Genomic DNA, 14,675 nt, shown 5'->3' on the forward strand with positions numbered 1-14,675 from the left:
AGCACAGTTCCACAGGTACCACTATGGCATCTTTCCCCACCACTACACTACTACCCCTTCCCCTCTTTGCCCATACCAGTTTTGCACCTTCACCATCCACCATAGCTGGGATCACTGCTCATTGCTTTCAGGCCTCAATACCAGAGATGACAGTGGCATGGAATGTGTGTGTTGTGCTTGTATGATTGTGTGGATATGTGTTTTTCTGTTTCTACATCTGAAGGATGATATCTATTCAAGTTTCATGCCAGTCGAATAAGAATGACGCTAGTAGCACCACTATGAGGAATGTAACAGCCATGAGCATTAGTTACCTTTGAGATTGGGAGTGACGAGTTGATTTTCATCAAGAATGCCTTTAAGATGACAAAGACGCCATTATCAACACCTCACTGAGTTTGAATAAGGCTTTACAATATGGATGTTCCTTCTGCAGTATTGCAGAAAGACTTGGCAGGAGTGTAGCCACTGTACATGATTGCTTGCAGTGGTGGTTATGAGAATATATGGTCGTAAGAAGACAGGGCTTTGGGCAGCCACATGGCACTACCGAGAGGGGAGACCATCATGTTTGGTGTATGGCTCTGGTGCACCATACAGCATCTCAGCATGAATTTGAGAGGCAATTGGCAGCACTGTGACACAACAGACTGTTACAAACTGGTTACTTGAAAGACAGCTCCAAGCCAGATGCCCTGTAATATGGATTCTACTGATGCCAAACCACTGTCATTTGTGACATTAGTGGTGTCACATGTGAGCTTGCTGGAGGGCAGGGTAAAGGTCTCTTGTGTTTTCTGACGAAAGCTGGTTCTGCTTTGAAGCCAGTGATGATTGTTTGTTGGTTAAGAGGAGGCCAGCTGAGGGCCAGCAACCAACCAGTCTGTGTGCTAGACACAGCGGACATACACATGGAGTTATGGTCTGGAGTACAATTTCATATGACAACAGGAGCACTCTAGTGGTTATTCAAGATATTCTGACTACAAATTTGTGTGTCAGTCTGGTAATTCGACCTGTTGTGCTGACATTCATGAGCAGCATTCCTACAGGATAATGCTCATCCAATTATTGCTGCTGTAACTCAACATGTACAGAGTGTTGACATATTTCCTTGGCCTGCTCAGTCACAAGATATGTCTCCAATCAAGCACATATGGGACATCATCAGATGACAACTCCAGTGTCACCAACAGACAGCATTAATCTTCCCTTTATTGGCTAACCAAGTGCAACAGGCATACAACTCCATCCCAGAAACTGACATCTAGCACCTGTAGAACATAATGCATGCACATTTCCATGCTTGCAGTCAATATTCTGATGGTTACACTGTTTGTTCATATACCAACATTTCACATTTGCAGTGGCTTATTGTGTTCTTACAATGTCAATCATTTAAATATGCTACCTAGACAAATGTATTTCTGAAATTTCATTAAATTACATTAATTATTTTTTGATGTGTTACAGATTTAGCTTTTGGCCAAAGCATTCAGGAAAGAAAACACACACACTCATTCATGCAAGCAACCACACCTCATGAACATGACTGCTTTCTCTGGCTGCTCCAGCCACATTGCACACAGGCATTGTGGCTGGAGGGGCCAGAGATAGCTGCCATGTGTTCATGGGTTGTGCTTGCTTGCATGAATGAGTAGGTGTGTTTTCTTTTCTGAAGAAGGCTTTGGCTGAAGGCTAAATGTGTTACAGTCTTTTTGTTGTGCGTGTCTGCAGCCCAGCGTGCCATCTACCCTTTTCATAATATTGTTCTTATTTCTACCTGGACTTTGCATTGTTTAATTGTAACAAATATTTATCTAACTTGAGTCACTACTATGAAGTAAGTACATTGCTGCTTCTTTATTGGAACAAGGGGCAGCAGTACATTTCAGTATATTAATTTTGAGAACGAGGAAGACCTTTAACTTACCAGAAAGTGAGAAGTCAATGTAACCAGTTAATGTGTTGTCTGGTGAATAGACAAATTTGTATACCATACGTGGAATGAAGTCACTTGTATATGCAATGACAAATGCCTGAAACAAATTTAAAGCATTATGAATGCTATACTGAATTAGTGACAAATTAAAATTTCTAAAAGCTCAGCAGTGACAGCAGCTTACATACTCAATTATGAGTACTATTTATATATGCACCTCAAAGTCTTTAGATATAAAATATATAGTCTTCTTTACTCAGCTGACTAAAATGAAATGCACCAATATTAAAGCACTCCTACTGAATATGATTACAAGATGGAATAAAAAACAATTATCTCAGCATAGAATACAGTTAACCACTACATTGGCCTCTGTATGCTGAAAACTACTGCAGTGTGATAGCAAGAATATGGACTTCTGACCTATTGCCAACAGCTGAATTACTAACTTCTGACCTATTGCCAACAGCTGAATTACTAACTTCTTATCAGTAAATGGACTTCCACTAAACTTAGGTACAGCACAATATGTGCAGGTCTGTATGCACAACACAATATGTGCAGTTCTGTACACACAAGGCCTGACCACACAATTAGAAATAATACATCAGGGTAAATCAACATGTGAAACAGAAAATGCTAAATTCTTAGTCTTTTGTACTGACAAGAATATGAATTTGAAGTCACACGTTAATTGAACTTTGTGATATAGCTGATTAATGAACACTACAATATATGATAATTTGCTTCATAAGCATAAAAGTATGGTCATGTCTTAATTTCCAGCTTACACTAATCAATGCATAACACCACAACAAGTAATAATTAGTGTACAAAAAGAAAATGACTTTATGGAATTTTATATAATGGTGAAATAAAATGTTGATAATGGAAACAATTTTTAATTTACTAGTCTTTGTTAAAGAAATGGGAATAAAAAGAAAAAGTTTCAGCACTAGAGTTGCCAGTGTTGTAGGGAACTAAAATATCTATTTCTTTTTAATGAAAATTGCATACTTCAATGGTAATTGTTAAAAATATTCATTTTACAAAATTTATCACAGGGAAGTGTTTCTGGTCACCATGCTGCCACACATAAACATATTTATACAAATGTGGCAGTTAGTTACAGTTTAGTTCTTAAAGTTGCTAACATTAGTAGTGAAACGATGGAAGATCCTGCTTGGAATAATTGTCTTAAGAGCCATTATTGTCAATTTTAAAGTTCTGACATATATACCGTGTGTGGGCTTCACTAATATTGTAATGTAATTTTTATATTCTGGCTGTATATGCCACTGTACGTAACTCTCTCGGCGTAAGCGCCACCTTCACCTCTTAGCTTCAATTATTGTTAGGAATGCGAGTCGTTGTGTAGTTAGCGTGTATTAATTAATTTTGTGAAGTTCATTATTGTACTCATATTTAGATGGAATTTTCATACTTAAAAACATTTTTACATTATAAAATTCACATATTATTCAATTCTGTAATTTTAGATGTATTATTCTGTGTAATCAGAACATCTTAGCTTCGGAAGTTTTAATTGCAAATATGATTAAAAATATGTTGTCATTAAGTAATAATGGTCTAAGTGACCAGCCATTATTTAGAATATATAAATAGGGAAGCAGCGAGGCTGCTGGGACGGGCAATTTGAGCTGATATCTCAAAGTGTAACCTGTGTTAGTTACTTGAATATTATTTCACTAAGATTTAAAGTTGTGGAAAAGTATGTTTCTTGATTTGTGAACCAGTCAATTGTTTTACGAAGACATACTGTACAACAGAGTGGTTTTTGTGCTGCAAATTTTCTTGGAGTACCAGTATTGTATTATCTCATGTTTGGTTCCTTAATATGGCATAACACCATATGTGCCAGGAGATAAAAACGGGCACTTGTAATTTATCAAATAGTTTGCACTAGCCAGTACTGTAGAATGAAACAATTTGTTTCAAATAAATTGACTGCCTCTGTGGGAAAGATTAATAAAAACCAAATTCCTTTAGTGAATCAACAAAAAAAAGCTTCAGTGTTCTGCAGGGTAATTAATGCTTGACTGCCGAAAACCTGGAAATAAAATCAGGAAACTAAAACCAATAACATATTTTAGCCTTCCCTAAGTATGTGAATGTATTATAGTTCTCTTGATACCTCTCAGCCACAGAAATCCGTTTTGCTTTCATTTGACATGAGAGTTGTAAATGAAGAGGAAACAGAAAAATCACTAAACCACAACACAGATCACATGGAGTTTATAACATGGAGACTACCGCCCTCTCCACTGCAACTTAGACTGGTCTGCACATGCACGAATCTGGCAGCTTGGACTCACCAGAAGAAATTTTCCGGCTAGTGTCTGGCTGCTTGTTGCTACTACTGCTACAGCTTATAGCCTTACTTCAAGTAACAATAAGCGGGAGCAGATACTGCTCATATGCGACTCAACCATGCATGCACACGAGCCCACTGGCAATGGCTCAAATGAACCTCATGTAAACCAATGCTGATGCGGTCATCGGAAGCAGTTTGTTGTTATGAGGTATTGCATAATCTTCACTCTAATGCCTTTGGCACATTTTGGTGTTGGCATACACTTGTGTGTGCACTGTGTTTTGTTGTTGGAAATGGCACATTTCCTTTGCAACTTAAACACATTTCCTTTGCAACTTAAGTTTATTTTGGTTTTCTTTCCCTTGTTTATGTTTTATTGCTGCAGTATCATCCTGCAGGAGTGGGCTAAAGTAAAATTCTTTGTTAGAGTATCAGTTCTTACCAGTCAAAATTACAAAAATTAAACTGAAAACTAAAGCAATGAATACTAAAAAATTCCTGAGTTTTTCCCAGTTTACTCCTGGATGAAAAGATTCCCAGGTTTCTCCTTGATCTCATGGTTGTCCCGGGGCATACACACCCTGTACATATCTATCGCAGAAAGAAGGACAACATTTGCCATCCAGTTCCAGCAATGAAGAGATATATAACAGCTGCTATTGCATGTGAAAATTGAATCTTCATTTGTGTCTAAAGATGTGGTGCCACAAGCTTATGGCACTCAGTATTGTATTCTGAATAATAAATCTAAGGAGACACCTCTTGTCCATTTCAGTCAGAATCAGTATTAGGGACTAACACCTTAACTCTTGAACCTTTTGGAAGCTTATTCATTTCTCTCCTAGAACTAAAAGAAACTGAGTTTCCATTACCAGCTGCATACTACAGACCCTTGAACATATGGTATATCAGTATCTAATCTCACATTACAGAAACTCATAAGTGACCCTGAAATATTGATGGTCTCTTTGTCGACCACGTGTGGCAGACCATTCACATTTTCGTGGGGGAAGTTACATTTAAACAGGCTGCCAGTGAACCACACACTCTCCACATCTTGCCTTCTTTTTATGTAGGGTGTTATGAAGTCACAAAAGGACACCAACTTCACTTCAATTCACTGCACGTAAATGTAATCCACCATGCATCTTTTAAAGATACTACACATTGAACTCTGTCCCAGATCTCAGAAGACTTGCAGTGAGACCACAACTATGTATTTGCATGATGTTTTTGAGAAAATGATAGAAACTGTTAACAAGTGATCTACCTGTTTGTAAAAAAGCCAATTCAGTTATCTGATGGAACAGAGTCTGCTGAAGTAAACTCACAGGATAAAAAGATATGTACAATTTTATTACTCTATGTATCATGTTTTACTCATTTATTGAATGTCTGTAATGTTCTATACCACCTTTTGACAACTGGGGACACAACAGACGCTACCCTCAGTTCAGAACATACCATTCTATGGTTAATGAAGATCATGTGGTTTAATTGGAACTAGCTATTTAGAGGCTTTCCTGGGCAAGAAAAACTTTGTAGGGATATTATTCTACATTGAAAAGTTCTATGTATAGGTATAACATTAGAAAGAAATTGTCATAACTAGAGCTTGTGTGGTTGCCTTTCATTGTTACCACATTTCTTTCTCTCAAAAATATTTCTTTCGTTGTAATGTTGGAGCATAGTCCAAAGTCAGTTTGCACAATAGAATGTTGTCCCATAGAATAACATGCGAAGTTTAACTCTTTGCTTCTTGGAGAAAAGTGTCATTACAACATCTCAGTTTCAGTGACAGAATTATTGAGTTTTGAAAGTACATAAAACTTTTGTGTTAAACTGAGTATAAAATTCACCTAGCAATCATACCTGTGACCCCTAACAAGACTGAAGGCCATGAACATTCTGAACTGTCTCAATGGAAGATACAGGGGTGGACTTCCACCCCTGTTTTATAGAACAGTCATCTTGTCCAAGCTTTGTTATGGGTGTGCTATTCAGATCATTTGGAGATCTAACCACCACAAAAAATTATGTAGGACTCTCTATTCTACAAACAGTTCACAAAAATGTAATTCTATTGGGTACACCAGCACCCACAGCAACCAGATTGTGGATGCAGAAGTCAGTCAAGCTTGTCACAAAACAGCAATGGCATTACATGATATTTCAAAGCATTTAGCGATGTTACTGATGAACATGATGTATACAATTGTGCAAACTGGCTGGAAGGAAAACACTAGAAATTTTGATTTAGTGACCAACTGACAGCAATATACTACCTCAGAGGAAATGGGGTTATTTTAACTCATGATACATATGACATTTCACTCTAGCTCATGGTTTCCTACTTACTTTGCGAAGAACCACCAGAATGTGACACTATTAACAGAGCACCACATTTCAACTAGATGTGGTTTGTACACTGACAGAGAGAGACATCAAATGTTTTTGCAGAAGAATTACTTTCTACTTTAGGTGATAATGTTGTCATTGTCAGATGTATTTTGAACTATTGTAAGACAATGAACCTTCATTGTAAAATCATAAGATGGCAAACAAAACAGATTATCAATTTATTTTAATTTTCTGAGAAATACCACCTGATTGATATTTGTATATTCTGACTTAGTGTACTCATGCATTTTGTGTGCTTTAAACTTATTTTTACTATTTCATATTGTAATTATTATTATTTTACTCTTATAATTCATTAATGAAACTGTTTTAGTGGTTCTAAAAAGAATTTGGAATACAGTATCTTAAAGCCAACAACAACAACAACACCTACATCCATCTTTAAAAACCTAATTCAGATGTAAAGCATTAAATACTCACGTAATAAAGTTGCCTGAAACACTTACATTTGAAACAACAGCAGTGTAGGTGAGCCCCTGAAGAATCCCATACCAAGCTCCAATATCTTCTACACGTTCTGCCAGTGGACGTCGAGCTTGGGTCAACATTTTATATGCATCCAATCGAATCTCACCAATGTTGTTTAGCAATGCAAACAGAGGAGCCAAAGGAAATGCAGCCACAAAAAGAGTTACAAAACCATACTGAATTACTGAAACATAAGAATACATAAAAGATATACAGAAATGATACTTAAATACTTTGTTTTATGAATAATTTGTATTTATTTTGTAATTACAGAATATGATGAAAAACATGGGTAGTATTTATGAATATGATACATGATAAAATAGTTTTGCAAGCAAATTCTTGTTTACATGAACAAACCGAAAAGGTTGAAACTTTTTTTTTTTAGATTTTTTCACTATGTGAAGCAAGATGCATTATCTATATTCAGTACTGGTACTATACTGGCACTTTGTTATCTATTTTGCATCTGTAATTCTCTCTCTTAACTTCATTCCTGTTTTGACTATGTGTTATCTCTCATGTAAGACTTCTTACAGCTTTTGGTACACTTTTACCCACTCATTTTCTTGAGTAGAAGAAATTTAACTTCTAATACGTCAGTATATGGCAATATGAGTAATATATGCATGATTTATCTATACATGCTTGAATTAGAGGCAGCTGCTACACTTAAGAGAGAGCATTCCTGACCACTGTGGGTGGAATAGTCTGTCATGTCAATTGATTAAATTATTGTCAGGCTTTGTATTGGTCATCACCATTGCAGATGATTCCTGGATGGTCAAATTATATGAATTTATCTGATCACAGACAGATCATATGATTCTCAGTGCACACAATCCATCATCTCTGAAATTCTGCAGACAGTTTTCATATGGTTCCATGCCAAGGATGTAGTGTGTCTACAAGTCAGGAGATACACTGCTGCCATAGTCAGCTGACATGGGCAACTGTGTGTTATTCAGTGTTGGACTACAATAACCAGTGAGACTCATCACATTTCACAGAGCACACAGACTAGTATAGACAAAAGAACACCACTCTTTGACACTCCACATGTGGGAACAGGTTGCTTGGACTGATGGATCATACCAAATGATGGCACACATAAATGGCAGGGTTTGATTACACTGAAAAATACAAGATACTCCTCCCTGTTTGGCAACAGTGCAACATCCATGCAGGTGGTTATGGTATATGAGGGATTTTCATAGGGGACAAAATGAGGCACCTGATTTCTTGCCATTGTGTCTCTGATGAACAACATAAAGAACCTAACACATGGTCATGTGCATGCCATAGGTGACTAGTACCTTAAGCAAAACAATGCACCACCTGATTATCCTCAAAATGTGCCAGAAAGGTTTGAGAAACACATAAAGGACATGAGGAGTGCTAAAGTGGCCCATCCCATCATCTGACATCGTTTGTATTGAGAACATCTGGGATGTCATCAAAGGAGATAGTTGCTCTGGACAGTTTCCACGAATTGTGAGAGATGGTTATACAGTCACAAGTCATGATATAATAATAACTGCATGAGGCTCAATGGTCTACTGCAAATCTTTCAACTGGACTTCCCTAGCTACCCCAAGAATCCCACAGGGGAAAGGGGGACCTATAGTTGAAACCTACTGCTGGATGTGGAGTCTGAACCATGTGTCATTCCTGGTAAGCCTTTACATCATTTGAGAGGAAGGTTAGGGTAAAGGAACACTAAAATATATTGTAGTTCAATTGGGATTTTATCCAGTGGCCTTTAAGTTTCCAGGCATGTGTTTTACTACTAGGCTGCATGGCCTGACATGGATCAAAGTGACCCCAATAATTTTCGGTCTCTCACAGAATTCATGATATCATGCACTGCAGTCATCACCAAAGCAAATGAAGGAGGGGGTGGGGGGGGGGGGGGGGGGGGAGGGAGTAATTTTTTAAGTCAATTTCCTTAATTTTGAAATGTTGAAGATATGGTTACTATAAACAGCCACACCATCATGTTGACGTAATTTTCAGTGCCTTGTTTAGGTACTCAGTATGTTTGTGGTATTCACCTTCTAGTTCCATCATACAATGCTCAGAAACACATAAAACTTTCTCAACAAGGAATAATAACACAGCAGATTTTAAATTGGGAAATTGAACTTCTTTTTCACTATACTTTTGCATAACAATATTTTTGGCTGTATGGTACTGATAACTGTTTCATCCTTCAGGTCAGTGTCAACACCAGTCTTACAGCTGTTGCTATCCCTTGTCTCTTGCTTCTTAATAACTGAGTTAGCATATTTTGTATTTTATAAAAAGATTATGCAGAAAATTTTCTCTTTTGTAGCTTTTGTGCCATTTTTCACTTCAGTCTAGTGAAACCTGCCCTTTTCTCAGTATATAACATTCTGTGTTCATACCTACAATGTCACATGTAACACAGGAACTGAAATTCTACTTTTTAATACTTTTTGGGCATTTTAATTTGATCCTTGTGCCTTAATCTGTGCCGAACAACAACCCATCAGTGAATTTTTGTCTGGTCCTTTATTTAGAAATCCTTCACAGGAATTCTTTTTAGTGAAATCTTTTTCTCCTGTTTTGTATCATTTGACAGTATAGATTTGCCAGTATAGTTATGCCACTTTGCAGTTTACCAAGTTTCTCACAACAACTTTGATCTTTAGTACAGATAAGTGTTGATTTTCTGATGCACTCTAGTCTTTCATATTTTATATTGTTCATTGAGTTTATGATATTTATCTGTGTATTTCAAGAGAATTGTTTGGAAAGTCTTCTAAAAAATGTGGAACATCATTTTCAATTGTCTCTATGGTTTCTCTTCTCATATTTCTTGATGCATTTGATGCTTTTTCACTATGTTCTGCTGATTACAGTACCAACATTTATAACCTGGAAGCTGTAGCTACACTATGTGATCAAACATATCTGGACACCTGGCTGAAAATACTGACTAGTTTGTGGTGCCATCCATCGGTAATGCTGGAATTCAGTATGGTGTTGGCCCACCCTTAGTCTTGATGACAGCTTCCACTCTCACAGGCATATGTACAATCAGGTGCTGGAAGGCTTCTTGGGCAATGGCAGCCCATTCTTCACAGAGTGCTGTGCTGAGGAGAGGTATTGATGTGGGTCAGTGAGGCCTGGTATGAAGTCACAGTTCCAAAACATCCCAGAGGTGTTCTATAGGATTCAGGTCAGGACTCTGTGCAGGCCAGTCCATTACAGGGATGGTATTGTTGTGTAACCACTCCACCACAGGCTGTGCATTATGAACAGGTGACCAATCGTGTTGAAAGATGCAATCATCATCCCCAAATTGCTCTTCAACACTGGGAAACAAGAAAGTACTTCAAACATTAATGTAGGCCTGTGCTGTGATAGTGTCACACATAAAAACAAGGGGTGCAAGCCCCTTCATGAAAAACATGAGCACACCATAACACCACCGCTTCCGAATTGTACTGTTGTCATTACGGTCACTGGCAGATGACATTCACTGGGCATTCGCCATACCCACACCATGCCACTGGATCACCACATTGTGTACCATGATTTGTCACTACACATAACGTTTTTCCACTGTTCAGTCATCGAATGTTTATGCCCCTTACACCAAGCGAGGCATTTTTTGGCATTTACCAGTGTAATGTGTGGCTTATGAGCAGCCGCTCGACTATAAAATCCAAGTTTTTTCACCTCCTGGCTGCTGTCATAGTACTTGCAGTGGATCCTAATGCAGTTTGGAATTCCTGTGTGATGGTCTGGATAGATGTCTGCCTAATACACATTATGACCCTCTTCAACTGTCGGCAGTCTCTGTCACTCAACAGACAAGGTCAGCCTGTACACTTTTGTGCTGTACATGTTCCTTCACGTTTCCACTTCACTATCATATTGGTAACAGTGGACCTAGGAATGTTTAGGAGTGTGGAAATCTCGTGTTCAGATGTATGACACAAGGGACACCCAATCACCTGACCACATTTGAAGTCCGTGAGTTCCGTGGAGCTCCCAGTTCTACTCTCTCATGATGTCTAATGACTAATGAGGTTGCTGATATGGAGTACCTGGCCGTAGGTGGCAGCACAATGCACCTAATATAAAAAACATACTTTTTTGGGGGTGTCTGGATACTTTTGATCACATAGTGTATCACATACTTGCAATCACTGGTAAGTTCTTCACCAGGTTAATAAGAGTACTCATGAGTTCAAAAAAGTCCAAATATCAGTTTACCTCCTAGCATCTTAAGTTGTTATCAGTGCTACGGATGTGTTGATGAAACTGATGAAACACAACAAGCAGAGGTTTGATTACAGTAGTTGTTTCACCATTCAGCCTCTTGGATGTCATGTCCAAGTAACAATACTCCCATACACTGGACATGGGAACTGACAGCTCCATTAAGCATTTTGGTTTCATTTTCCACTTGTTCTCAAAACAGGTGTGTCTCTATCATGTGATCTGCTTCTCCTCCTAAACCTATCTTCCTTTCCTCCCTGAGAAAGGAACTTACAGTTTTAAAAGCCTATTTTTAATATGTTTATTGACAATAATGGAAATTCACCCCTTGAAGACGATAATTTAACAGTCAGTCTGTTTCCTTGTAATCTATGGCATTCTCAAGTTAATTCTCATTTTGATGCAATTTACTTGTTATCCCTTAGTTCCATTGCTCTTCCAAAACGTACCTTTAAACTCTGTTTGATTTCTATATTTACTTTCACTCAACTCCATCTCTCTATGTGTATCTGCCTCCTTTTTAAATTCCTTCTTTTTATTATGCTTTTCTTTTACTATGTTTGAAGTAATTAGGTTTGTTCTTCCTTTATTTGGATATATTTCACCATATTTTTCTAATCTTTCTTACCCACCCTAATTTACCATTGCATCCTACATGCCTTATTCATCTTCCATTTTCATTTGCATTGAATAACTTCATTTTGGTTCAGTTTTCACTTCTGATCTATTAATTATGGCTGTTAACTGGTAAAAGTACAATGGAATTTGAATGTTAGCTGTACATTAATTGATATTTTTAAACAATACGCTTTTTGTTACTTCTGGTTTTGTAATTAGAGTGTATTTCCCTTCTTCTCAGTTCACTTTCTTTTTCCTGTTTCTTATCCTTCTCTGCTGTATTACAGGAATCCTCAGTCAACACCTTGGTGGCAGTGCTATGAAAATGTATAAACAGCTCTTGAGTCTTTTGCTAGTACTGTCAAATACAAACATTTTACTGGTGAACTTTACCCACAGGCATGATTTACCTGAATGGTCATGTGTGAATAAGGACATTCACAGAATTAATGCAAAACTTAAAAGTAGTTGTAGGCTATTCAGCAATGTGAAATTAATTGACTCAAGCACACTTGACAGAGAATATTTTACGAAACATGGGCTTCACCTTAACAGAAATGGAAAGGCCAGGTTAGGAAACTTAATAAGGGAAGCAATTAAATGCAACTACAAAGTGACAGCCACTTAACTGGGATGGTATAAATCTCCAATAGCAGAAACACCAGCAAAAACAGGAGCAGCACATAAATGGACCATCCAAAAAACAGTAACAACAGAGGAACCTACTACTGAACCAACATTAGCAGCAGCAGAACTAACAACAGAAGCAATAGTTACAGCATCAAAAACCAACCAACCAGAATCATTAGCAGTCACAGCAACATCAAAAGCAGTAGTTCCAACATCAATAACCAAGCAACCAGAATCACTGGCATTCACTGCAACAGCACACAGCAGCAGCAGTGGTAATAGGAGTAGTCATCACACCAGAAGAAGACAGCCACCCTTGAGAAGCCAGGATTTTTGCTGGGGCAAAGCAGTGAACAACAGCACATAACAGGGAAAGAGATAAATGCTTGCAAGCAGAGGAATCTACAACAAGGATTTTTGGTACCCGGCCTCAGTTAAAAGACTAACATAAGGCAGATACCTTCAGATACACCAACTTAGAAGTCTAACTGGCAACAGACTCACCTCCTCTGTCATCAACAGAAGAATAACCATGCCACCAGCTCATCTAAAGGATTTTTTAGCATCAGGTCTAAAGGGAAAGGTGCCACCAAGATAAGTGAAAACAAATGCCTAACAGTGTTTCACCAAAACATTCAAGCCATAAAGAACAAAGCACAACAGCTAGAAGTAGAATTGGAAAATTTTGATAGCCAAATTTTGTGTATCACTGAACACTGGTGCAAAGGGAAGGAAATTGAACACATTGCATTAGCCTCATTTGACCTTGCATGTTACTATAGCAGAATCTCAATGAATGGTGGAGGTTCATATATCTATGTAAAAAAAAGGTATGTCATTTAAAGTTAGATATGATCTTTTAGATCTAGGTGAGGACAAACATTTCGAACTTTCCGCTGTTGAAATAATAGGACCTGGCATAGCAAAAAAATTAGTCATATTTTGTGTGTACCGCTCTCCCAGTGGAGACATTGATATATTCTTCTCAAAACTGAATCAAAGCTTAGACAAGGTTTCTGGACCAAAAGCAAATGTAATTATCTGTGGTGACTTAAAGATTAATATGATGAAGCCTGATAAGGCTAGCAACATATATGTGAATATTCTAAGCTGTTATGGAATATCCTCCCTTGTTAATTGTCCAACTAGAATAATGAAAGAATCCTCCTCATCTATAGATCATGTATCTACAGATATTGATAGTAATAAATGTCATATTGAAGTCCAAAACCTGGGCCTATCAGACCACCTCTGCCAGATCTTAAAAACTAACATTCATGTTGAAACTCCTCCTAAACTTGGTACATATAAAAGAATGTTTTCCAAATCAGCCCTGTATCAGTTTAAATCCCAGTTAGAATATGAAGATTGGAGGGAAGTCTTTGCAGAAACCAATGCAAATCAGAAATTTATCAAGTTCATGTCAATTTTTAAACTCAGATTTGAAGAGATGTTTCCCAAAACTCTTTATCAAATTAAAACTACAAAGAGAAATCAATAGGTGACTACAGGTATCAAAAAATCCCCAGAAACTCTTAGATATCTCAACTCCATAAAAAATAATCAATCTAACCCAGAAGTTCTGCAATTCTACAAAAAGTACAGGAAAATATACAGAAAGGTGTTGCTAGCCGCAAAAAAACTTTCAAACAACAAAATATTACTTGAAGCTGAAAACAAGAGCAAAGCACCCTGGAACATCGTCAAACAGGAAACATCTAACTCTGCTAAAAAGGACCTCAATTCACATATTAAAAACAAAGATGTACCAGTAGGTAACCCTAAAAAATTAGCTGATTTTGTAAACTCATATTTCAGTAGTATTGCAAAAAAATTACAGCAGAAATTTCCAGATATGTATGATTTACCTACTCAGAACCAGCCAACAAACTCAATGGTGCTCTTGCCAACTATAGATAGGGAAGTGGCACTAGTAGTACACCAACTAAAAAATAAAACTTCAGTAGGACTTGATGAAATCCCAGTCTGCGTAATTAAAGATTGTAT

The 14,675-nt window shown here is 37.4% G+C and overlaps 1 protein-coding gene across 1 annotated transcript in view; it reads right to left on the bottom strand.

Annotated features, from left to right (window-relative positions):
- Window positions 1–14,675, bottom strand: part of LOC126456045 (anoctamin-4-like) — a 204,925-nt gene that overhangs the window by 20,575 nt on the left and 169,675 nt on the right. Inside the window, exons 17-18 of the mRNA XM_050091800.1 lie at window positions 7,145–7,350; window positions 1,934–2,039 (exon numbers count right to left, since the gene is read on the bottom strand). Coding sequence (XP_049947757.1) covers window positions 1,934–2,039; window positions 7,145–7,350 — 312 coding nt within the window. The remainder of the gene's footprint in view (window positions 1–1,933; window positions 2,040–7,144; window positions 7,351–14,675) is intronic.

The sequence above is a fragment of the Schistocerca serialis genome, chromosome 2, assembly GCF_023864345.2.
Source record: "Schistocerca serialis cubense isolate TAMUIC-IGC-003099 chromosome 2, iqSchSeri2.2, whole genome shotgun sequence".
In the NCBI taxonomy this organism is placed as follows: Eukaryota; Metazoa; Arthropoda; class Insecta; order Orthoptera; family Acrididae; genus Schistocerca; species Schistocerca serialis.